The sequence below is a fragment of the Apteryx rowi genome, unplaced genomic scaffold, assembly GCF_003343035.1.
Source record: "Apteryx rowi isolate R43461 unplaced genomic scaffold, aptRow1 scaffold_710, whole genome shotgun sequence".
NCBI classification, from domain to species: Eukaryota; Metazoa; Chordata; class Aves; order Apterygiformes; family Apterygidae; genus Apteryx; species Apteryx rowi.
In genome coordinates, this window is record NW_020450995.1 from 81,922 (window position 1) to 104,546 (window position 22,625).

At 48.8% G+C, this 22,625-nt stretch overlaps 1 protein-coding gene across 1 annotated transcript in view; it reads left to right on the forward strand.

The window, feature by feature from the left end:
- The first annotated feature begins 351 nt into the window (after window positions 1–351).
- The window catches only part of DAAM1 (dishevelled associated activator of morphogenesis 1), a 74,947-nt gene continuing 52,673 nt past the window's right edge, over window positions 352–22,625 (forward strand). Inside the window, 2 exon segments of the mRNA XM_026087294.1 lie at window positions 352–534; window positions 17,800–17,889. Coding sequence (XP_025943079.1) covers window positions 352–534; window positions 17,800–17,889 — 273 coding nt within the window.

Here is a 22,625-nt window from a genome sequence, read left to right on the forward strand (position 1 = left end):
GGGCCGGGGCCCATCCGCCCTTCGGGCTGCGAGCGCCGGGGACGCCGGCGCGTCCGCCTGCCTCTGCCCGCTCTGCCGTCTCGCTTCAGAGCAAGGAGAGCAAATGCATCTTTTTAATTAACACAATAGTCAAGATTGCCAGAACCATAAATGTCAAATCTGAACGGAAATATTTGGCATGTAAACCGTCTCCTTTTTTCCCCGCCGCGTTGTGCTTGTGGGTGGCTTTGATTCATTCTCCTCTCCGAGTAACGGAAAGCGCAGCGCTACAGAGCGAGTACTCAAGCCTCCTCTTTTCTCTTTTTCCCAGGATCTAGTACCTAGAAGGGAGGGACGCAGAGGATTTTGGCCATGGCCCCAAGAAAAAGAAGCAGCCGAGGGATCTCGTTTATCTTCTGCTGCTTTCGGAGCAGCGATCACCCAGAGATCACGTACCGGCTTCGCAATGACAGCAGCTTCGCCCTGCAGACCATGGAGCCCGCGCTGCCGATGCCACCGGTGGAAGAACTGGATGCCATGTTCACTGAGCTGGTGGTAAGTAGGACCCCTTTCTTGTTCCTCTCTTTTTTCCCCCCTATCTATATTCCCCAGTGAAGACAGAGCTGGTTATGAGTTTTCAGACAAGCTTTGATGCAAAGGGAACATTGGAACCTGCTGTTGGGAGCAGTTTTGTGCTGAACCTTGAACTCCTATGTGCTCTGCTCATCCCTGAAGTACCTGCCATGCTTTAAGGCTCAGGGCTAGACAGCTGTCAGTCCTGGAACTAGCCCAACTTTTGCAGCCAGCCTCTTCCCCTCACTTTCTTTTGTGGTGGTTTCTCCTTTCGGTTATAAAGTATTGATTTCTTAGAGCTGATAGCATGTATGCGTCTGACCAGGTGGGTGCAATTGGTCCCAGGGGGTTGCAGGCTCTGCTGGCACACATGCTGCCCTAAGTGGCTTCAGCCTCCCTTGAGGAGGGGGACTAACAGCCCTGGAGCAGCGAGGTTGTTTTCGTGTGATGTGGTTTTGGGTGTGATGTTTCTTGGATGCCCGGACCAACAGCACAGGCTGTTTGGGTGCTGGGCCCTTTCCGGGAGGAGGCTGCCAAGACTTGGCTTGTTTCAACTGGTGCCATCTCCATGTCAGCCCGGTTGCTCCGTCCCACAGATTTCCTCGTGGGCTGACAGGCTCTGGGGAGGATATCCACTCGCAGATGGGTTTACTTCAGGATCATCTGTAGGAAGAGATGGGGCACAAGTTGTAGTGCTTTCCCTTGGCTGCTCTCTCCTGCAGGGAGTGGGCACTGGAAAAGTGTGGGCTCCCAGTAACGGGAGGAGTGTCTGTAGCCATGTCAGCTCCAGGGCCCTGGGGGGTGTCCTTGGGCTGGTTGATGCTGGTCCTGTTAGGGCTCCTCTGTAACTCCCCAGCCTTGTCTTTATGCTGTGGCTTTGGGCAGCAGGAGCAGCGAGCTGGAGACTGATGTAGCAGTGCCAAAGCTGATAGAGCAGGTGTCCCCTGTATGTGTGGAGTGCTTTTTACTTGTTGGTCTTGCAGGAAAATCTGTTTTGTTGCAAAGAGGGAGCTGGAAATCATGACCCTGGTCAGTCACACACCATGGTATAGCATTTCTCTTTGGACATCTGGCAGTGTAGCGTCAGTGACCCACGTCGCTTGGTTGAAGAGGGCTCCAGGTTGCGTTATGAGAGTAGCATTTGTCCAGGCGACCTCCTCCATGGGAGAGGTTAGATGACAGGATATTCCCAGACCTGGACTTGTGTAGGACGGTGCACCATGGCAGGGAAAAGAAATCCCTTCAGAAGGATGTGTTCTTGCAGCCATCTGGCAAACCACTGTCAATCAGATTTGATTTCTTCAGGCTGCAAAAAACTGCTTTGTTTCACTTCTTTCTTGACTGATAGCTTAGCAAAATCAGATTTTCCTGTGGAAACTCTTTCCAGTGGAAAATTCCTGACTTGCCCCAGCCGAACAGAGGATAAGAGCTTGTTGTGATGCAGGCTTGGCATTACCAGACAGGCTGAAGGAAACATCTGCTGAGGCTCACGTGCTGGATACTTACTGGAGCCCAACCAGGCCTGCATGCCTACAGCATCTCAGGTCAGCCCAGGAATCTCAGAGGGTCTCCTCCAAATTCAGCCGTATAGCTCATGTGAAGAATATACTGCTGGGGAGAACTGTGCGTCCAGCCAGGTGGGAGTGAGGCAGCACCTGTAGGGACCAGCCTCTGCAGGAGGGTGTTGAAAGGCGCTTGTGTTGCTCGTCCAGGGCAGGCTGTGATGTGGTTCTTGGGCTCCCTTCCCCTTGCTCCGTGCTGCCAGGCTTTCCCTTTTTCTCCCAGCTGGTGGTGAGAATAAGCCTTCGACGCAGCTGCTCCGCCAGGGAGCGGAGTCAAATGTGAACCGCAGCTTGGTCCCCAGGGCAGGTGAAGTCATTCGAGGAGCAAAGGGGAGCGGGTCCCTGCCATGCTCCGCTGTAAACAGCTGCAGCCCGCTGGCTCCCGGGAAAACCCCGTGGGTGAATCTGTACCCTGGCTCCCACCCCTGACACAGCGCTGGGTGGGAAGGAGAAAGAAGCCGAGCTCTTGCCCAAGTGTGCGAGATGGCAGATTCCCCCAAATGGGGAATGGAGATGCAAATACCCTGGCCCACCTCATTACAACTAGCTCCTTCTCACTCTCGGTAACCTGTCGGTGTCGGGTATTAAATTTCAGCGTTAGTCAAATGGCTTGGAAAGTGTCCTGCTGTTTCTGTATAAACCCACTGTGTAAGGTTTGGATCAGAGACAGAGAACGCACTCAGAGGCACTGGGCTGATTTTTACGCCTGCTGGAGCCTGACCAGGGGCTGAAAGATGTCGCTTAAAAACACGGCAGTCCTGACTCTGCCAGGTCCTTCACGCTTGACAGTGGCTTGTGCCCGCTTTGTCGGATCAGAGCTCTCTTGAAAGTCCCAGTTGTCTCGGTGAATTGGGTTGAGGGAAGTCAAGGTAGTTGGAGAGGGTCCGGAGGCTTTGCCAGCTGAGGTTGGTCCTCGGCCAGGTCTGGAGCCCCGGTGAGCTGCGGACTTGGGGAGAGAAACGGACTGCGGATGGAGTGACCTTCGGAGCAGCCCCGTCAGCAGTGGGGGTGTTAAAGGGGTAAAGCATCTTGCTGGATTGGAAGTGGAACTTGGTAATTTATGATTATATATCACAACAACAAAAGACTGCACCAGGTGACGCAGGAGGTCGCCTCCAGGCTGCTTTTTGTACCTAGTGCTAGATCTAGACAAGGTAGCACAACCCGAGATAGCACGCATGGCCTGTGGTGCCAAAGCAGCAGGGGATGGATGGTGCTTCTCAACTTAGAAAATGTTCTTGTGCCTTGAAATCAGCATGAAAATGTTGGCCAGCTGCGAGACTTGCCTGGGGGAGCTGTCAGACTCCCCAAAGTGCTGTTGTATCCCTGTTCCCCGGTGCAGTCTTTGGCTTGGCTGATGTAGTCTTATCGTTAGGGCCGATCCATGCACTAAGGCAGAGCTCCTGCCTCCGGAGACCTTGCAGCCTCACTACCCGAGACAACAGGCCCGAGATGGGGTGATGGCATGTCCTCTGCTCAAAGAGGGGGCTGAGGCAGAGAGGTGGAAGGATGAACCCAAAGTCATGCAGAAAGGTGACAAATCCAGATCTCCTGAATTCTTGTCCTGTGCCTTACCCACAAGGCTGCCTCCTTTCCCGGGATCCTTGGGATCCTTGGGATTTCTGGGCTTACACAAACATGCATACGCACTCACGCAGGCACACACACATGCACACACCCATATGTATTTCAGCCTTTTGTCCATTCACCACGTTGCAGTCTCAGAGTGACTTCTTTGCTCCTCTCCTTCCCTTCAGCCCTGTATTCCAAGTGACCCGCACTGGAGATTTCGGTCCTGGGCCTGGCGGTGCTTGCTAGGAGCTACACTGGGACATTGCAGGAGTGGATTCAGTCAGTGCCTGGAGAGTCAGTGCTCCCACAAATACCAATAGACTTGAGTGCAGCAAGCTCTCCGCTCTGCACATCCTATGCTGTTGTGTACTTCAGAAAGCATTGTCTCCTTCTTTTTCTATCCATCCTGCAAAAAATTCTCTGGGCTTGAGGTGTTTTTAAATGTGCTTGTTCACATGAGCCTGAAAACATCCTTGGCATAAGTAATCAGTGATTGCCACGGACTAAGGGCAGAGGATAAGAGGGCGTGGATGGTTTTAGAGCAGCGCTTGTCTCTCCAAGGCCTGCTTAGCTAAAAGCTCACTTTGCTTTCCTGGCCTGTATTATATGGCCTGCCCTGTATTATATGGATACTTTGGATTGTAACTACTTGACTTTCAGCTTCTGCAGAATAGTTTTGTTTTTATGCTGTTGCTATCCAAGTGCTTCTCCAGAGGAACAATGGGGAAACAGGGGATTGGTTTTTTGTCTGGACCCAGACATGAGCAGATTAGTCGGTAAGAAATGCCCAACTTGCAGCTCGGGTTGCAAGGACAATACATCCTGTCCTAGCCAAGAATATCTAGCAGGCTGCAGCTTTTCCCTGCCTCAGAGAACATGCAAATATCGTTGCCTTGGTCAATGAATGATCACTGGTTCCTCCCAGAGAAACCTTTTCCCTTTCCCGTCCTTTTCGCCCCCGAGGTTGAATGGGCTTTCGTCTGAGCATTGTTGGGATGTCGCTCAAGTGGGCACTGGCCCCATTTGAAAGGCTTTTCTTTGTCTCGTGTCCTGTCAGGGCTTCGGCCAGCCTGAGCCACCCAGGAAGGGGCAGGTGCTTGCAGGGAGGCACTGACAAAAGCAAAGTTTTTCAGCAGGATTTAGTGATGGCACGTTTGCAGCTCCCTGGGAAATGTTCAGGCTGCTGGGACAAGTGTCCTTCCCAGAAGTTCGGAGCTAGGCTGTGCCTCCAATGCAATTCTCTTGCACTGCTGCTGGTGCATCCCGTGGGCTCACGCCAGGCAGCATTTGCTGTCCTTGGCTCATCAGTGGTGTGCCACCCACCAGGCAACATCAATTGGATTCAAGCTGTTCCCCTTCTCCAAGAGCCACAGGTGTTCCCGTAGGATGTGTTAGGAGCATTTGTGCAGTGTGGCTTGCTGCTGAGGGAGACACCCATGGCACGGACCCAAACTACATCATTGAAGCTATGCAAGTACCAGCCCTGCAGCGGAGACTGCCCCACGCGTCACTGGGGTGTCTCGGCTCCTGCCTGAAGGAGGGGGGATATCCACTTCTTCAACAACTGCCTCCAAACCCCGAGAACAAAGCTGTGCCATCTGCCACGGCTTCTTTCAAGAGGCTCCTGTGTATCCAGGCTAACAATACGGCATTTCTTCAAAGGCTAGGATCTTGCTTGCATGCTAAGAGAAAGCACTTGCAAAGAGACACATAATGGTGCCATATGGTAGATCTTGCCATAACAATCCTCTCTGTTTTCTGCCAGCAACTAGACTTTCCACCAGATGGGTAAATGACTGATGTCCTTTATATCTGCTTAACACTCCTTGTCACTTTAAGGTTTTTAATGAAACGCTCTGTGTGTGGCAGGGTGTATCAGCCCTGCGGGACATGCACTTAATGGGCGGATGGAAGCACAGAGGAATTAAATGGGTTGATCGGGAAATGTCGAAGTGAGTCTAGGCGTTCCCTGGGTCAGACCCAGGAGTCCTAGGGTTTGTTTGAAGGGAGAGTGAAGAACAGGGGACCTTTGTACATGTGTTTTCCATCTCCCCTGTTGGATGGACACAACAGTTTTGTAACCCTGGTGCTTAGCATCCGCTTTGGCCCTGTGCTTCAGGGAGTGCTTGGAGGACCACCGTGACCAGCTTCCTGGCACATCAGGCCCAGTCTGCATCTGCTTGACCCCTTCCAGGCTTGATCCACCTAAATAGGTGTGGGCCACCACTGCGTGTGCTGGAGCTTTGGTCCCTGCTGCTTTCTCCAGCTGGGATCTGCAGTTGCTGCAGCAGCGATTGCAGTAACAGCCCCCAGTTACAACTGAATTCAGCTACGAGCTGAGCTAGGGACTGTTTCCCTTTGCCTTCCTGCCTTCTTTGAACACAGTCATTTGAATCAGATTTAAAATTGGTTTTGGAAAACGAGTTACAGGTATTGGACACTAGGCCATGTGTCCCTGCTTCACACTGAGGATGTGATGGTATTACTCTGTTCAATGAAACTCTTTGCAGGTGTGAAGGAGAAGGGTCCTACCCGCCTTTGCCCTAGCACCTGGGAGCCTCACGTGAAGCAGGACCTTACAAATGACTGCTTGGCCGTTGAAACCAAGCACCAGATGCTGCCCTGGTGTCCGATGCCCTGGAGATGTTGCTGTGACCGCTTACTCAGAGCAGCTGGTGGCAGCTAGTGTAGAGGACCAGAGACTGACCCTGACTCCTTTTTTTCCAGCTGATAAGAGCTGAGTGCTCTCAGAAGCAGTTTGGGAGGTGATCTGAAATACCTAGACTTCTTAGGAAATTACACTTGCTGATCCCTATGGGACTTCTCAGTGCTTTGGTGAGAGCAAGGTATCTCTTTTCACCTCCTGCTTTTCTTTAGGAATGGAGAAGAAATGAGTGCAGCCATGCGTCTAGCCCTGTATCCTGCCTGTGATGTGCAATAGCAGGTTTTTAGTAATAGGCTATAAAGCCAGAGCAGGTACAGAGATGATCTTCCTCCAGTCTCTCCTCCCAGTTCCTAGTAGGCATCAGGTTTTGGAGATTTGCGGAGATGAAGCCACGAGGAGGGCAGTTTGGCAGTGTCCCCAGCCCCCATGGGCTCCAGAGGAACGCAGGCGCTCGTGTACAGAGGATGTCAAATGGCTGACGTTGCACATTATTTGTGACTGCATTAAGTGGGGATCTGCTGGAGGGGAGGTATTCACACATGTTCTCTCAAGTGGCGTGATTTATGCCTTCCCCTCCCATGACATGGAAGTCTGCTCCATCGCTCTGTTCAGATTTATGAAGTAGCTGGGACTTGGGAGACTGGGGGAAAAAAGTTACTGGTAGTTTATATTATTCAGGCATTTGTTTTTGCTGTCCCTGTGGCAACGAAGGTACTTTATCAGAGGCAAGAGAGCTGCTCTTTGGATGAGGACCGTTTGTAGGAGATAGCATCCCAAATCACAAAGATTAACTCTGCATTACCTTTGAAATGATCCGTGTTGGGTGACGTGTCTGTGGCTGACATGATGTAAGGTGCTGGGATAGGACGTAATGTAATTTTATTTCTTTTCTATGGATCAGGTGTATGATGTCTCTGAACCTGGGCTTTCACACAGCTTTACAAACAGCACCCATATGAGCCTGTGAGCACCTCTTGAACAGTGACAGCGTGGAGGTGAAATGCTTTTACAAGCAGATAGTGCGGGGCCTCCCTGTAGTCTGCACTTTTTCAAAACTAATTTTTTTTGGGGGGGGGGAGGCAGGTAACAGCTACTCTGCATGCTTTGTAAGACTGATCGGTTCTGGAAGTATCAGGAAGCAGATGCGTGGTCCGAGTCGTCCCGTTTGGCCCATAAAGATAACCCTTCAGGAGCAGTGGGGAGAGAGCAAATTTCATCTGGCAGATCTTAACTCTCGTAACGTGCGGCTGCAAAACATTTTGATACTAAGCAACGGGGGCAGCACGAAAACCCAGAGAGAAGAGCAGAGCGTTGGCTTCCACCGCTGCTTGCATACTTGAATTATTATTATTTCGCACGTTGTTCCCAGGGAGGGTGGCCTCAAACAAAGACGGGAGAACAACCCCGGCCCTTTGCTTTGGAAACTATGTTCTGAACTTGTCTGCATCCGTAACTCATGCGTTTCCTCCTGGGGGCCTGGGGAATGACAGCCTTTCCTCTCAGCTGCTGAGCTCCTTGCCGCTTTAGTCTCCTTGGCCGTTTGGTGTTTATCCTGGTGGTGCTGAGCGGTGCTGCCTGCTAACGCTGGTAGCGAAGAGCAGGTTGGAGGAGCGGTCCCTCAACTTCTCCCAGCGTTAAGGCTTCCGTTTCGAACTCACGGTTGTCAGTAGAAGTAAGGTGGCAATTAGGAGGAGGCGGTGTGGTTAGTGCAAGCACCGCTCTGCGTTAACAGCGGTGTCAAGCAGGGAATTCATTACCAGCCATATCCAGTTTTACTTAGGAACGTAAGTAATGTGCTTTCTTTTCCCCCTGTTGGTTTCTGATCCAACGAGGAGAAAGCACGAGGCTTTTCGCCTTGCAAAACAACGCGGCTTTCATGTAACAGCTGAAGGATCAACTACAAAGCAAAGCTTTGCATTTTATGCTCACAGGTCAACTGTTTTTGGGGGGGGGCGGGCTTTTTTTTTTTTTTTTTTCCTGCCTGGTCTTTGCTCTATTAAGGAGTTCTTCCTGATTTTGGAAACTACTAAACAGTGGCCTAAGCCAGCTTCTACTGTATCCACACAAAAAAAGTGTGCACCTAGACAAAATACAGTTTTGATAGCCCTTGTGCCCCATTTCTGCTATGGGGCCTGTCCAGGGCTGGACACTTGCAGCACCAGGCTCTGAGCCCCGTCCCACCACCTTCTCCCAAGACTGTCCTCCCTCACACTTATGAATCACTTTTAATGAGGAAAACTAAGCGATTCAGTAATGTCTGTTTTTTAATTCACTCTGTAGGGAACCTTGTGCCGCACAAAGGACACTTTCAACGTGGTGCCCGGTTTCTGCTCATTAGAGGCTCACACCGCAGGCTGCCGGGTGCCTGCGCAGGGCAGAGATCTGCAGGCGCAGGGTGTGCGCTCGCTTGTCTCGCACGTCTCGCTCTGTCAATCACTGCACTTGTGTTCGGCACCTCCTGGTTTTACACCTTCGCAGATAATCTCTTAAACATATGTTTTGATAAGTAAGCATCTGATAGCGAAGTCGCACACCTACTCAGCAAGCAAATAAGAATTTTCTGCCCACACGTGTTCTGCGGGCTTGCATGATATAACCCACTGAGGAACAGTATATTCCAGCTGAGCATTTGTGTAATTGCAATATCTGTTACGACTACAAACTGGCATGTGGGCTTGCCTTGGTTTAAAGGTCTTACTGTTCCCAACTAATAATTTTATGAAGGAACTGCGTTATGGCACAATGTGAACCCCAGCCGAAGGTAGAGAGCAAATAAGAAAACCCTTTGTTTCAATGAAAAGTATAGCTAAAGTGGAAAAATTATATGGTCTACCTGCTAAGTGCTTTCCACTTCGTAAAAGAGGAGGCCACATCACTGGAAGATGCCTGGATAGCTCATTCAGTAACGTGCCAGTGATGTTAATTGGGGCAGCTGGGTTTCAGGCTTATGTCAACTCCAAGGGTTTTAGGTACAAGTCACCACTGAGGGTCCTGGCCTAAATTGGATGGGGCACCTGCTCTAGCAGTATTTTACTCTTTCCTGGTTGCCTTGTCGTTGAATGCTGTTGCTGGAGTTAGAGGCAAGGGTGAACAGCGTGTGGATTTTGCTTTACTGCCGACCTCAGCAGGAAGCGTTCTTGCTAGAAATGGGCTGTGCCTGCCTCATATCTGCTTGCAGATTCGTCTGAAAACTTTTTGTACTGCTTTAATATCTGTTAAAAACAGAGTCTGTACACTCTACGGTGTGTGAACATGTCCAAGGTCAGCTTTCCTCAGCTGAGTCTCCGTGCATGCAATATCCTTCCCGAGCAACATGCAGTCCTGGTTCTCATCGATTCGAGCGCTTGAATCAATACCTTATTTAAGGGGATTAGTTTCTCTTCCCTGACAACACCCAAAACCAAGAGACCTTAACAGATATTTTCCTATCTGGTTGCTTTAAAGGCAAAGTTTTGCAGAGAGGATGAACAGTAAATCAGCAATATGGAGCGGAGTGACTACATTTCTTTCATATGAAAAGCATCCTAGGTTTGGCTTGGAGCTCAACTTACAAAAGATATTGGTTAAACAAGAGAAAAATTAGTATGTTTATAACCCCATTTGGTGCCTGCTTTTGTTCAGCATCTTGCTGGAAGCTAAATCTCCATCAGAAATTTTACTCTCCTGGAGCGACTCTCTGCTTTGCCCTTGCTGAAGTTCTTAAAAATGACCCTAGGATTTTGGAAGTGCCCAAACCCAGTGAGACAGTCCTTAGAATAGAAATCGTCCTGATAGTGGGAACTAGTCAGCGTGGGGCTTTGTAGCCTCTAATTGCCTTTAGAGGTGCCCTGCCTCAAGCCATAGGAAACCTTGGAGCGGTTTTGCTCCAGACCAGCAAAGCACAGTATTTGTAAGTGCGAGACTTCTTGGGCATAGTGAATGTCTAAAACCACACTTTACATGTGGGCTTGATTTGTAACTTCAGTAGCTTTCACTGATTTCAGCAGTGGTGGTACCTAAAAACTCATTGAAAAGGTAGCTGCTTCTTTGGGTATATAAATATATATATATGTATGTGAAATCCACATCTGAAACCTTCTTGTTATTTATTTGGCAACTCTGCGCTTTATCACGGTATGAGATGCACCCGCCGAAGGGTGGTCATGCCCAGCTTGGCTTGAATTTAATCCATTTTAGCGATCACAGCAACAGATAATCGGCCAATAGGTCTTTCTGTCATTGCTTTCAGAGTTTACGTATGACCGCGTGCAAAAAACACTCTGGCAGTCCACCTGCAGGGCTTCTAGGTCTGCAAGTGCGCTTGTGGATGAAATAGCTTAGATCAACACAATTCTCGCTTTAGGGCGCTTTGTACGATAATACAGGCTGTAAAAGTACTCTGTGTTTAATTAAAATGAGAGAACAGTTCTCCAGATGATGTTGATGAAAAGGTCATAAAAGGCAAAGCTCAATAAAAGAAAAGTGTGTATGCAGTGATAGATATATATCACAACCAAAAAGACTGAAAATTTTAAGTAGATATTTCTCTTTTGAAATACATTAGTATTGGAAGATGAACACCTTTAAAACCTAAACTTACTTTAGCCTATTGAAATAATTAATTAAATGAAGTCATTTTAAAGCAGTACCCGCTGCCTGCCAAAGTTAGGTGTTTGAACTGATGGGAACATTGAACAGCTGGAGCAAGAGTTTATTGCGGAGCTAAATCAGATATTGATGGCTGTAATCTTTTCTGCAGAAGAAGAAAATACATATTTTATTTACATTTCTGCAGTGAGTTCCGGTCAATAACTGAAAGCTGCAACACAGGATGGGTTGGGGTCTTTCTTCTTCCAGTCAATGACTAAAAATTAAATGTGGGATGAGGAGATTCACTAGTTCTAAACACTCTGAAGTCATGATTCCTTGTTGCTGTTAACTCATTCCCTTGCTGTAGGCAATGTTTCCCTTAGGCAAAAAAACCATTAACTGATAAAGGCAAAATTAATAAAAGCTTATGTATCCAGTATGCCTATTCATTAATAAATAGTTGGTTTTTTGTTCATCTTCTATAATTCCAGCTGGAGGTTGTCATGAATAAAGAAAAAGAATCTAGTAATACTACTGGCAGGGGTTGGTTTGTTTGCAGGGTTTCTTTGTTGTTTTTAAGTTCCCTGCATACTACGGATGAAAAGATGTGTGCTGGAGAGGAGGTTCTTTTTATTACTGGTGCTAAAAATAAAAGACTTGATTCACTACCTTCCTATTGAAAAAAAAGTAAAACTAAATCTACATATGCTGAGAACTGCATTTGCCTAAATATACATTACAGATAGCGAAGCTCCTCCTGCTTTGCAAGATGGATTACCAGACTGTATCTGAGGGCCGTATTTGTTTGCATATAAACATGCAATACTGGTTACTGATTGATAAGTATGCTTATTTAAGAAAGCAACTTAAAAAGAAAATAACAAGTTAAATAAGATCGATTTTTAAGTTGAGGCTTATCGTGTGCTGGTATAAATCCCAATCAAGACTGGCAGCGTGAATCAACCCGCCCTCGTAGGCAGCCGTGTGAGGGAAGCGTGTGCTTAGCGGAAGAAGATTAGATGAGGTACAGAGGGAAGAATGCTGATTGCCGTTTCCCTTGACACTGCAACAGTCTTGGATAAATCAAATTGATGAACTTGGAGAAGAATGCCTGGAAGAGAATGAAAAAGCGATATGAGCCCTGGAAAGGAAGTTGATACAAACTTCAGCAGGCAATTTTTTTGTTAATTCCCATGCTGTGCTGGTTAATGCCAAATGTTGCCAAAAAGTGCACATTTATACATTTATATATAAACCCCAAACCAAACCAGCAACCTTTTCATGAAGTTTTATTTCAACTATGGCAATTAATGACATAATTTTCCCCCCCTTCTCTGTCTCCTCCATGCATTATGGTTATTCAGGTTATCAGCTGGAAAGATACATTAGACTGATTTTTTTTTGCCTTTTTTCCTACATATCAACCTCTGAAAATATTCTGGGGGTGCAGACCCCTGTACAGTGAATTGTCACTTAGTTAAAGTCTAGTCCCTAGCTACTTTTTGCAGAATTTTTTTGTGGAGCGTGGGATCTGTGGGTCGTCAGTGGGAAAACCGATGACCTGGACAAAAGCATGAAGAAAGCAGTGGTGGTCATGCTGGTGGCTGCTGGCTTGTCCTCTCCTGCGTGGCCTCCTGTCCCCTCCTGGCTCTGCCACCCCATCGCGGATGGAAATAGCAAAAGGGAAAGTTTCAGAGACTTCAGTCTCCAGCTGTGCTTGGCCTGTGTCAGCAATTGCGGGCCTGAATTATCCTGAATAACCTTAGGATTCAAACTACGTCTTTGTAGTCCCTGTGCTCCAAAGTGACCCGCTCCTAATGCAGTTTCGCTCTACAGCTTTTTCCTTCGTGTGACCCCGTGCTGGTTGAATGCCATTATCAAGTTAGCAAAGCCCAAGAACTTCATAGCTTCCTGCCGTTTCCTTGATTAAGTTCGGTGGCTTTCAGCACGCGGAAGACGCTCATTAACATCTCCACCGCGCTGTGCCTGATGCCCGTGGACAGCTTAAAGCGCAGGGCTGGGAGCGCGCCGGACGGCAGCGTGAGCGTGTCTGCGACGGGCTGGGGCTGCGCTTTCCTGCCCTTTCTGCTGGGAGAGGCAAACATTTCTCTCCCCAGCCTAACTTTTCTGTTTGATCTAGGTTTGCTGTTAAAAGGCCGTGTTATAGACTGCGCTGACTGCAAACTTTGCGGTTCTCTTTACGGTGAGGCCAGACTCTATTCCTCTCCCCCCTTGTCTTTTCTGCCTCCTGCTTTCCAGGCTTCTCTCAAAGCAGGGTTGTTTTCTGACTTGGTGCCTGGCCGATGCTGTCACTGCTGGAATGGGCTGTGATTTGATGTTTTTGGCAAGCGCGCTTCAGCGAAGCGTCCAAGTAACCACCTGCTCGGAGGAGCTCTCCAGCTTGGGCTCAGCTGTCCTGCAGTCCTGTCCCTACGCCGCTGAAGAGGAGGGCTCCTTGACATGGTTTTTGCTCACCAGACTTTGCCCTGGTTTCCTCTCAGTGGTGCCTCTGCCTCCTTCCATGCTGTCTCCAAAATTTCTTCATACAAGTCACAGGCATTTGCTGCTCCATCAGGGAAGGGAAGGAGCAATACCTATGGCTCGTAGCCTCATCTAGTGATGGGGTTCAGCACTTCAAATCACCCCCCACCCCCCGAATTCATCGTTTGAATCCAGTCAGCTGTGGGTGATACTCCAGGCTTGGGACCCAGCTTTCGGACCATGCTGAGCGAGTGTCCCCAGGTGCTGGTGCCCTGCACAAGCATGTCCTGGAGGAGTCACCCCGGCCTGTGCAGTCATGTCACCGCAGCTTGGGCTCCACGTACTGGTCTGGTTGCTGGCTCGGGGGAGGTACGGACCCTGTGAACCTCTCCGCCAGAAGAGCCGTTCTGTGTCCTCCAAGGGAAAAGTGCAGGGCAGGATGAAAAAGCAGGTTTGGCCCTTGGGATCTTTCTTACACCATGCTGAGCTAAACCACATATTTCTAAGGTAGCTTTAGGAGAACGATGCTCTAGCATTCACTAGAGGCTCGTATTATGCTCGGAAGGAAGAGGAAGTTTGTTTGGCTTGGGTTAGAGAGCTGTGAGCCATCAGCAAAGCAAATCATGTGGATATATTTTACCTCTTAGAAATAGTGTATAAACTTCTAGAATGAGATCCCCATTATGATTTTTTTAAAGCATATTCAAATGGAAATTTAACGTGGAAACATGTTTCCTGATCTAAAGGTTAATAGTTTAACTATACGGGATAAATATTTAAGAGTAGCATATCTCTTTCCAGTAAAAACACTCTGGGCAGAGACTTCCTTTTAGTAGCAAAATGAAGCTGTTATTTTCTGTGCCTTTGACCTGGTTCCAAAAGAATGTTTAAAACAGCAAAGTTGGCAAATCTTGCCATGAGAGTCAGCCAGGTGCAGAGGGGTAGAGCAGTGGGGGCTGCGGGTGCACATGGGAGAGGGAGGGAGCCCAACCTGCATGGTTATCTTCTCACTCTTACCCTTACACGGCCACCACCATCGCGCGCTGTAGCGTGAGTTCATGGCTTGCAAATGGACTATAAAATTAATTGCCAGTTAGAACCACCTAATTGAGTTCATGATTATTAATTGAAGGCGCGCATCGGTTAGAGGTTGTAGACAGCTTCTCTGCGGCGTTATGACTCCACAGTGCGATTGCAAAAGGCTTTGGCAGACCAGGGTTTGTACTGTTGTCTGTGAGTGACTGGAAAACAGCTGATCTTCCTATCGTCTGCTGATCTTCTGACGTTTGAAGGACAATTTGTGAGCTGCCTGCTTGGGGCTGCTGAGCGCTGAGGAACTCATCAGTGACTGTAAGGGATTCCTCAAGTCTAGCCAGGCTGTAGGTGGGTGCAGGAATTTCCGTGCGCCAGAATAACAGCAAAAACCTGATTCTTCGCAGTAAATTGCTGTTACTTCTTGAAATAACAGTCATTAGTCACTGTTTGATTATGAGGATTTTCATATTCACTGGTTGCCACACTATTTATTTAAACACCTCTCCCAAGCATCCTGTAAGGTATCATTAGGTAGGTGTTTCTGAGTAATGCAGGGCTGTGACGACTGAACACGTTCGAACTTGGGCACAATGAAACTTACTGTGCGAGGCTACGAAGTATTTCTGCACCCTTTTCGGATGTGTTTGCACATTGTCATATACCCACATCTGACATGTTCTTCTGCTTTATTCATTCTTACTCCTACTTAGGCTTCAACTCAGTTCATATTTCTCCTTGGTTAATAAATCTTCAGTTCTGCGCAAGTTTTCTTAGGGGGTGGGTTTTTTTGAAAGTTTCAGTAAATATTTTTCTAAGAGTCTAACCACAGATGTGTGTCGCTGCTGCTTTCATGTCTGAATCTAAGATTCATGTGCCAGGGAAGTTGGGTCACAGTGACAGCATTTTCCTGCATTCAGCCAGACTGAGGTAACACTTATTGCAGTGGTAAACATTTATCATGGGATCCTCATCCTCCCTCACATGCCCAAATGCCCTTTTCTGAAGAGCCATGTTTAAACAGCCTAAATTTTAGCTAGGTGCTGTATAAGATATCTTCTTGTTGGGTAGCTTTAGGCCCACAGAAAATGCAAAGTTGGGGCTGAAGGAGGGCTTGGATCTCTGAGCAGCTCATCGCCTGAATAGATGCAGTGGGCACACAGGGAGAAGGAATGAGCTTTCTCATGCCTCACTTTTTTCTAAGTCTATGTTATGGCAGCAAAAGTGTTTCGGTTGTAGTGGCTGCCCTGGAAGTCTGCTTCTGGAGCTCTGCAAATGTCAGTTGTATTCTGTGGGCATGGAAAGTCTGTTTGCACGTCAATTTGAAGAGTCAGTTGATATGGGGGGAAAAATGTCAAGAAACAGGCAAAGCTCCTCGAGGCATATGTAATTGAGAAAGCTCCATGACACCTTTCTTTGGAGGGGTAATTTCATTGGGAAATGAAACCAATATTTGGAATGGATGTACAGGGGAACTTTCAGCCAGCTCCCTCTCCGAGATGTTCAGGACTCTGCAGCCTCTGGCTGCTCTGTGCTGTGCTGGAGCGCCCTTGGTTTGGTTTACAGGACAGCTGAAGGCTCCTTTCCTTGGATACTGATCGGTACTGGATGCAATATGAGCTTTAATTAGACCAGATGAATTTCTTCATGGCCTGTGGGCTTGCTGATGCATCTTCCCCATAGGCATCTTGCTCAGCCTTTGCCAGATGGGGCCTGTTTCTTTGATTGGAGTACCAGTGGCTACCAGCATGCAGAGCCATAACCACTTCAGCTGATATTATTCACACCAGAACACTGTAATGGGTCTGTGTGGGGTTTTTTTTTTCAGTTGGTGGAATTAATTGGGTAATTTTTAACGGGGATCCTCTTAATTAAATCCACTGACTGGGTGCGATGAGTTGACTGGAGGCTGCAGCAGGTCTCTCCACCGCTCCCACTGCTGCATCAATGCCTCCCTCCAGCAGAAGGGTTGTCATCAATGGTGGCTGTTTTAAGAGACATCTGTGGGTGTAGGGTCAATGTTGGCTTTTGAAATGAGCCTCCCAGCCCTACCTGAATGTTTTATTTAGTACCTTCCCTGATAAAAGCTTTGACCTACATCCAGCAACAGGAAGCAGTGATGCTTTGATAACACCTGGGCATCCCAGTGGAGGGCACGGTTCTAACCGAGACATGAAAGTCGAAAATGGATGTCTCCTTTAAAGAAAAATCACATAAACCAATAAAGGTCTTAATCAGGAAACAGCTTTATCTCTGCCAGGTAACATGTAGTACAGTTTTAGCAGAGGGGGTATGTCTCATTTTGAACTGTGGGTATTACGAAAAGCACTTTGTATTTTAAACTATTGGAAAACAAACCAAAAGCCAAAAAAAACCCTTGACCCCAAAACAATTTGCTGTAGTTAAGTGAGTTCTGGTGTGAGTTATGTGGCTTGGTGGCTCAAAGCAGCCATAGCCTGACTCCAGTGACCCACCTGCTTGCCGAAGCAAGGAAAGAGGGCGAGGAGGTGCCGTTCCAGCCCTGTCCCAGAGGCAGACAGGGAGTCCAGGGTGGTGGCTTCTCCCATCCTCACTGCAGCTCCACCAAGGCTTCTGCTGGAGCAGCAGACTGAGATTTAGGAAATAGGAGCAGAGGTTTTAGTTCTACCATAGGCTTCCTGCCTGAACTTGGGCAGGTCAATTGGTGTCTCTGCTGCCTGTTTTGCCTGTAAAATGGGTCTGAGAGACAACAGAGATCTTGCCTTGTGTCTTTGGTCCGAGATTTGGGGTCGGAGCTGATTCATGCTGCAGTAGGCGCAGCTCCGGCGCATTCATGGCCAGGGGGTTTTGATGACAAGAGTGTCGGTGATGGAAATGGCCTGGTTTACTCAGGGTCCTTAGTGATGAAGCAGTTATTCAGGGTGGTGAAAAAGAAAGGTCCTTACTGAATTGTTCTTCCCTTTACTTATCTTAGACATGATATATCATCTGGAGCTCTTAACTCTCTCCGTAAAGTTATCTTTCCAGCAGCTGTAATGTATGGGGAGCTTGACTTCATGGGTGTCCTTTCTAAAATACTTGCCTTTTTTAAATGTAATTAAGGCGTTCTCTGGAAGGAGCTATGCAGAAAGGTTTGCAGCCTGTTTGCTCCTGGCAGCCAGCTGTAGCACAAGAGTCAGAGAGAGGTCAGTAATAACAGGATGATAATTAGTGTTATTGACCCGGACAAATCAATAGCCATAGGGCGAGAGGCGATGCTTTGTGACCGTCACCTCACTGTGCTGGGGCCCCACATTGATTTATATCACTTCTCTGGGGGGGTTGTGCCTGCGCGACTGCTGTTGGCTGTACTCATGGTGCATATTTTGTGTTTTTTTCTTTCCTCAGGATGAACTTGACCTCACAGACAAGCACAGAGAAGCTATGTTTGCACTGCCAGCAGAGAAGAAATGGCAGATCTACTGCAGCAAGAAAAAAGTAAGAGATTTCTCTGGGTTGGTTTCAAAGGCCGTGGGTTTGCCTTGCTTGTTCCTTTCCGGATTGAGGGGAGGAAAGAAATAGGATGGGACAGACTTTCTGTTGGGTTTGTGAAATGATACGCAGGGCTTCACAGAAGGGCATCAGTTCCCTGGAAGACTTGGATCCACTCCTATGGAGCCCCTTGGTTTTAAGTTGTAGGAGACATCCATGTCGGGCTCTCGGGGTGTCCCCGTGTGCGTGGACGCCCTTGGTCAGCAACATCCACGCTTTTCCCACCGCTTGTGCCACGCAGGAGCGTTGCGGTCGTGGCCAGCCTCCCACCCAGCAGCAGCGGGTAGTGATGCCTCCGCACCGCTGTCGGCCATGGGCATTTCCATCGTGTCACGCATGCGCCGCGCGCGGCTGGTCCTCTCCCTGCCCGGCCTCGCTGACGTGAGCAGGGCCACATGGAGATCTGTCACTCTACCAAACCTCTGGGAGTGGTTCAGGGCCCTGGTCCAGGTCCCCTCCGCAAGGGCAGACTCCCTTGAAAGAGCTTGCTGGCTTGAACCCGAAGCTGAGGTTAGCGTTACAAAAGCGCGGGGCTCATCCGGTCGCAGCTCCTAGGGGCTGCATAGCCCCACCGTGGTTAATACCAGTTCTTTCGGGAGAGTTGGAACAATCCATTTCTGCACTGGGCTCCATCCAACTCTATATTAGTTAGCGATTGAGTGAAACCCGAGGTTTAACGTCCCTTCCAAATTTGTGTTGCAGTTGCTGTTTTGCTTCAGCACGCGTTGTTATCTGCATGAGCAATGCCGCTTGCTCTCCAGCAGTTTCCTGTGGCAGTGAGTTCCACGGCCTAATTACAGGCTGTGCAAAAGCATTGCTCTCGGTTGGGTTTCCAATTTGCTGTTTTTAAATATAATTGGGCATCCTTTTTGTTCTCCTACTGCAGTCTGCTTTTCTCTGAGAATGACATAAAAGAAAAAATGGTTGGCGAAGGCGTGCTGTCTGTAACACAGCCAGCAGGAACTTCTCCCATAGCGTGGCGATGCAAAGGTTACGGAGGGTGAGACAGGAGAGCATGGTCCAAGCAAGACCGAACTTGTATTGTGGGCTGGGCTGCTTGTAGGATGACATGGTATCACCCTTAAGGTGCTGAAGGGTTCCCAGGTTCATGGACATAATTGAAATTACACTGCTAAAAGACCAAGGTCGATGTGAGTCACTGATCTGCTTGTAAAGCTATTGACCTGTATTTTCTGGAACAGGTGTATGTGTGTGTAATGTTGCTTTTACTCACTGTGTTTCTCAAGCTGAAAAAACACATGGGCACCTTCCTAAAACTGTATGTGGATACAGAGACACACTTATGTCTGAGTGCGGTTGCATTGCCCTTTAGAAACAGGGTGAGAACTGAGATACGTTTGTATTTCTGCTGGTGGATAAAAGCCCAGGTGATGGATGAAAGCCCAGGTGACCGATATCCCAAAGTCTGTGTGGCCTCTGGATGGGTTTGTCATTGCGGTGCTCAGCAGTGATGGTGCTGGCTCTGGCTGTCTCGTAGCCGGTTCATCTGGGAAGGAGGAGTCCGGCTGTCCAGTGATCCGGCAGAGGACAGTGCCATCAGCCGAAAGCGCTTCTATCCAACCCGAGCTGTTGTTTTTCACTGCGTAGAGCAGCCTGCTAAAATTTTACAGTCAGCTAAGAGCGGTTGAAACGCCTGTTTCCCTTTCTCCCCGGCAGCCTCCTCAGGTCACTCGATTTTGCTTCTGGGGGCATGCAACTTAACCAGCACGTGAACTCGCTCCTCATGCTGACCTACGAGCGTGCATGATGGACTTTCCCTCCCACTTCCCAGCCCCGTCCCCAGGCACCTCCGATGTGCTTGGGTGCACAGCTCTTGCTTTTTAAGGTGCTGGTGCGGTCAAATCTCAGGCTGGGCTGAGCCCCGGGAGCGCTGGACTCATCGCCGAGGGTTTGCAAGCCCTTCCTCTCTCCCCTCCCTCGGTTTCAGCAGAGGACGTGGGCCGGGGCGGCTGCCAGCACGGCAACCCTGGGTGCGGGAGAGGCATCGCCTCCCTTTGCCACTCGCGGGGGCCCCTTCCTCAGCCCTTTCAGTAGCAGCTTCACTCTCCTTTGTCCTGAAATCAAAGCTCAGACCTTCTTATCTCCAAGTGCAGGTTGCTAGCGGAGTCGAGAACAAGGTCTGTATTTAGCTAGTGTTTTCCCACCCCTAATAGCTTTATTTTTCAGGAGAGAGAAGATTTTTCCCCCCTGTATGTTTGCCAAGGAGTCCATGCCCTGGGGAGTTGCAGAGCTGCTTTTAACCCACTGCAAACTGTGCTGGGATTCATTTTCCCTCCCATGTTGGGCAGCACAGAGGTCCTGCAGGAGTTACTGCAAAGCGGGGAGAGGGGGAAAAGTGCTAAACCTAGCAAATAGGTCGAAGTGAGCCGAGGTGTGTGAGGGCTTGGGAGCACCAGGAGCTGAAGCTTGGAGCTTCTTCTTGGTCACCCATGGGGAAAATGCCCACGGTTCCCTAACTCGCTGCTGTGGCCTGTAACCTTGTAATCTTGCTGCAGAAGTTGGCTGCAAAATGCTCGTGGTTGCCTGGCCCTGCTCAAAGTGCATTCACTGTTATTAATCCCTGTTTTTTTCTGCTGTAGCAATGGCACCAGATTTTCCAGCCTTGTTTTAGGCCAAGAGCAGGCTTACCTTGCTCGTGTAGGATTAAGTTTTAAGCCTCTCATAATACCCCTGAAATCCATGTATTATTGTTATCCCGAGGCCTGGCATGCCCGAGATTTAAATTGGAGGGGAGAAGAGACATTAACAAATTACAGACACTGTTCTTAATCAACAGAAAAACGGGCAGAAGATGCTGGTTCGTCACTGCCTCTAGGATAAGTGTAGCCATACTCCAGCGTGTCTGGATAAGCAGAGGCAGTAGAGACTTAAATCAAGCAGAGCCATGTAATTATTATTGTGCATGGAGATTATGTGCTATCTAAGCTCCCAGGGTGGAGTTTAGATGGGACCAATGTTCCCGCTTTTCCCTGTTTCAGGACTTACTCGCACTCACACAGGCACTGCAACTCTTTTTTAAAATCGAGCTGATTTTTGGTGTTTTTAAAGGAAGGAGCTGCAGAAGCCCCCTGCTCCTCTCACATGTCTTTCTCCGAAGTATTTGGATCACGCGCCCATCCAAGGCCGATTCCTGGGTACTGCTTTCCTGCCCCGCGGTCCTCGTTACTCTGGTTGCTTTCAGACCCTCCTGCCCTGCTTGTGAAACCGTCTCAGCAAGCTGCAGAGCTGCAGAGCGCTGCTGTTTGCTTTGAAGGAGGTTTTCTGGCAGGGGTTTTGCTGGGGAGACAAATGTCTTGCTTTTCAGCTAAAATTGAGTGAAACTGTATCAGCAGATGCTTTAGCAGGTAGCGTATCTAGGAAACCAGACGTCATGTGCATTGGAAGACGCTTCTCTATATGGGCAGGCTCTAGGCAGTCATGCTCCCACGTGATGAACATGGTTTAAGAACCGGCACACAAAAGAAACATTTGAGGCTATCAGCAGCTTATGGGAAATCTTGCTTGTGTACCTCTTTGTTTTAATGAGTACAGACCACCCACAGCATAGCCTGTAAGGTTTGCCACCAAAGTGAGGGGTTGGACTTCTCTAGCTGAGAGTAATTGCTGGGTCTTGGCAATGGCGTTAGAGCTGGAGATAAGGTTGGGGGTCCTACCTCGCTGCCTCGGCTACATCCGGAGAGACTGTGGCTGCGTGGTGTGATTCGAGAAGTTCAGGATACACCAAAATGCTGTGGCCTATCTGTGTTTAATAGCAAGTCGTTGCTTGAAATGTATGTGAGCTCTTAACACCTAGTTTAGCCTGCTGGGTCCCCAGGGGGTTGAAGAAGGCTGACATCAGCTTTAGGCAGTTGCGTGGCTTGCCAATGGTCCAAAATTGTCCCCTGAGCAGTTCTTGCTCTTTCCTCTGCTGCCAATTTTGGCTCTTTTTGGAAACAAGCTGTTAAAGTAGGAGTACTTCAGTCTGACTTGGAGTCAGAAAGTCCCAATTTGGGGCATTCCCAGTGTTTAGCTTTTTCCCATCTTCCCCCTTCCCCATTGTCTTGCTGGCCGCAGTGTTCCCAGGTGCTCCCGGTGGCAGTTGGAGAGACCGGTGGCCATAAGCCACCAACAAGAGCAGTGAGAGGCAGGACCGCAGCGTGGCTCTGCACACACACTCACTGCCCGGCCTTCTTCTGGGAATTTCCTGGAAAACCAGCTTTGCCAGGCTCCAGGATATCTAATGCTGTTGCCATAGCATGCACAGCCAGGGAATCCCGTGCCTGATAGGGATGGGTTTTGTGGCAGTCCCAGATTTGCAGTTATTCTAACAGATTTAATTGTTCTCGGTGTTCCCTCCATGGATACTTCAAATTAAATGCCCTAAACGAAGTTTCACCACGCTGCTGGGGGCCAGCTAGCACTTCTGAACACTGTCCTCCCACCCCATCTTCTTGGTTGTACTCGGGAGCAGTTTCCTCCTTAGTCACCATCGTGACTCAGGATTTCCAGGCTTTGGGATCCTTTCTCTAGGCTCGAGCAGAGACTACCCTGTCCCTTTGCTGTTCTGAGGTTTGGGGTGCCTTCATCAAAGGCAAAGGTGTGCAAAACAGAAGGCATCCGAATATCTTTTTAAACCCTGTTGCAGCTGACAGCAGAACATGTTGGAGCCCTGAAGAGGCTGA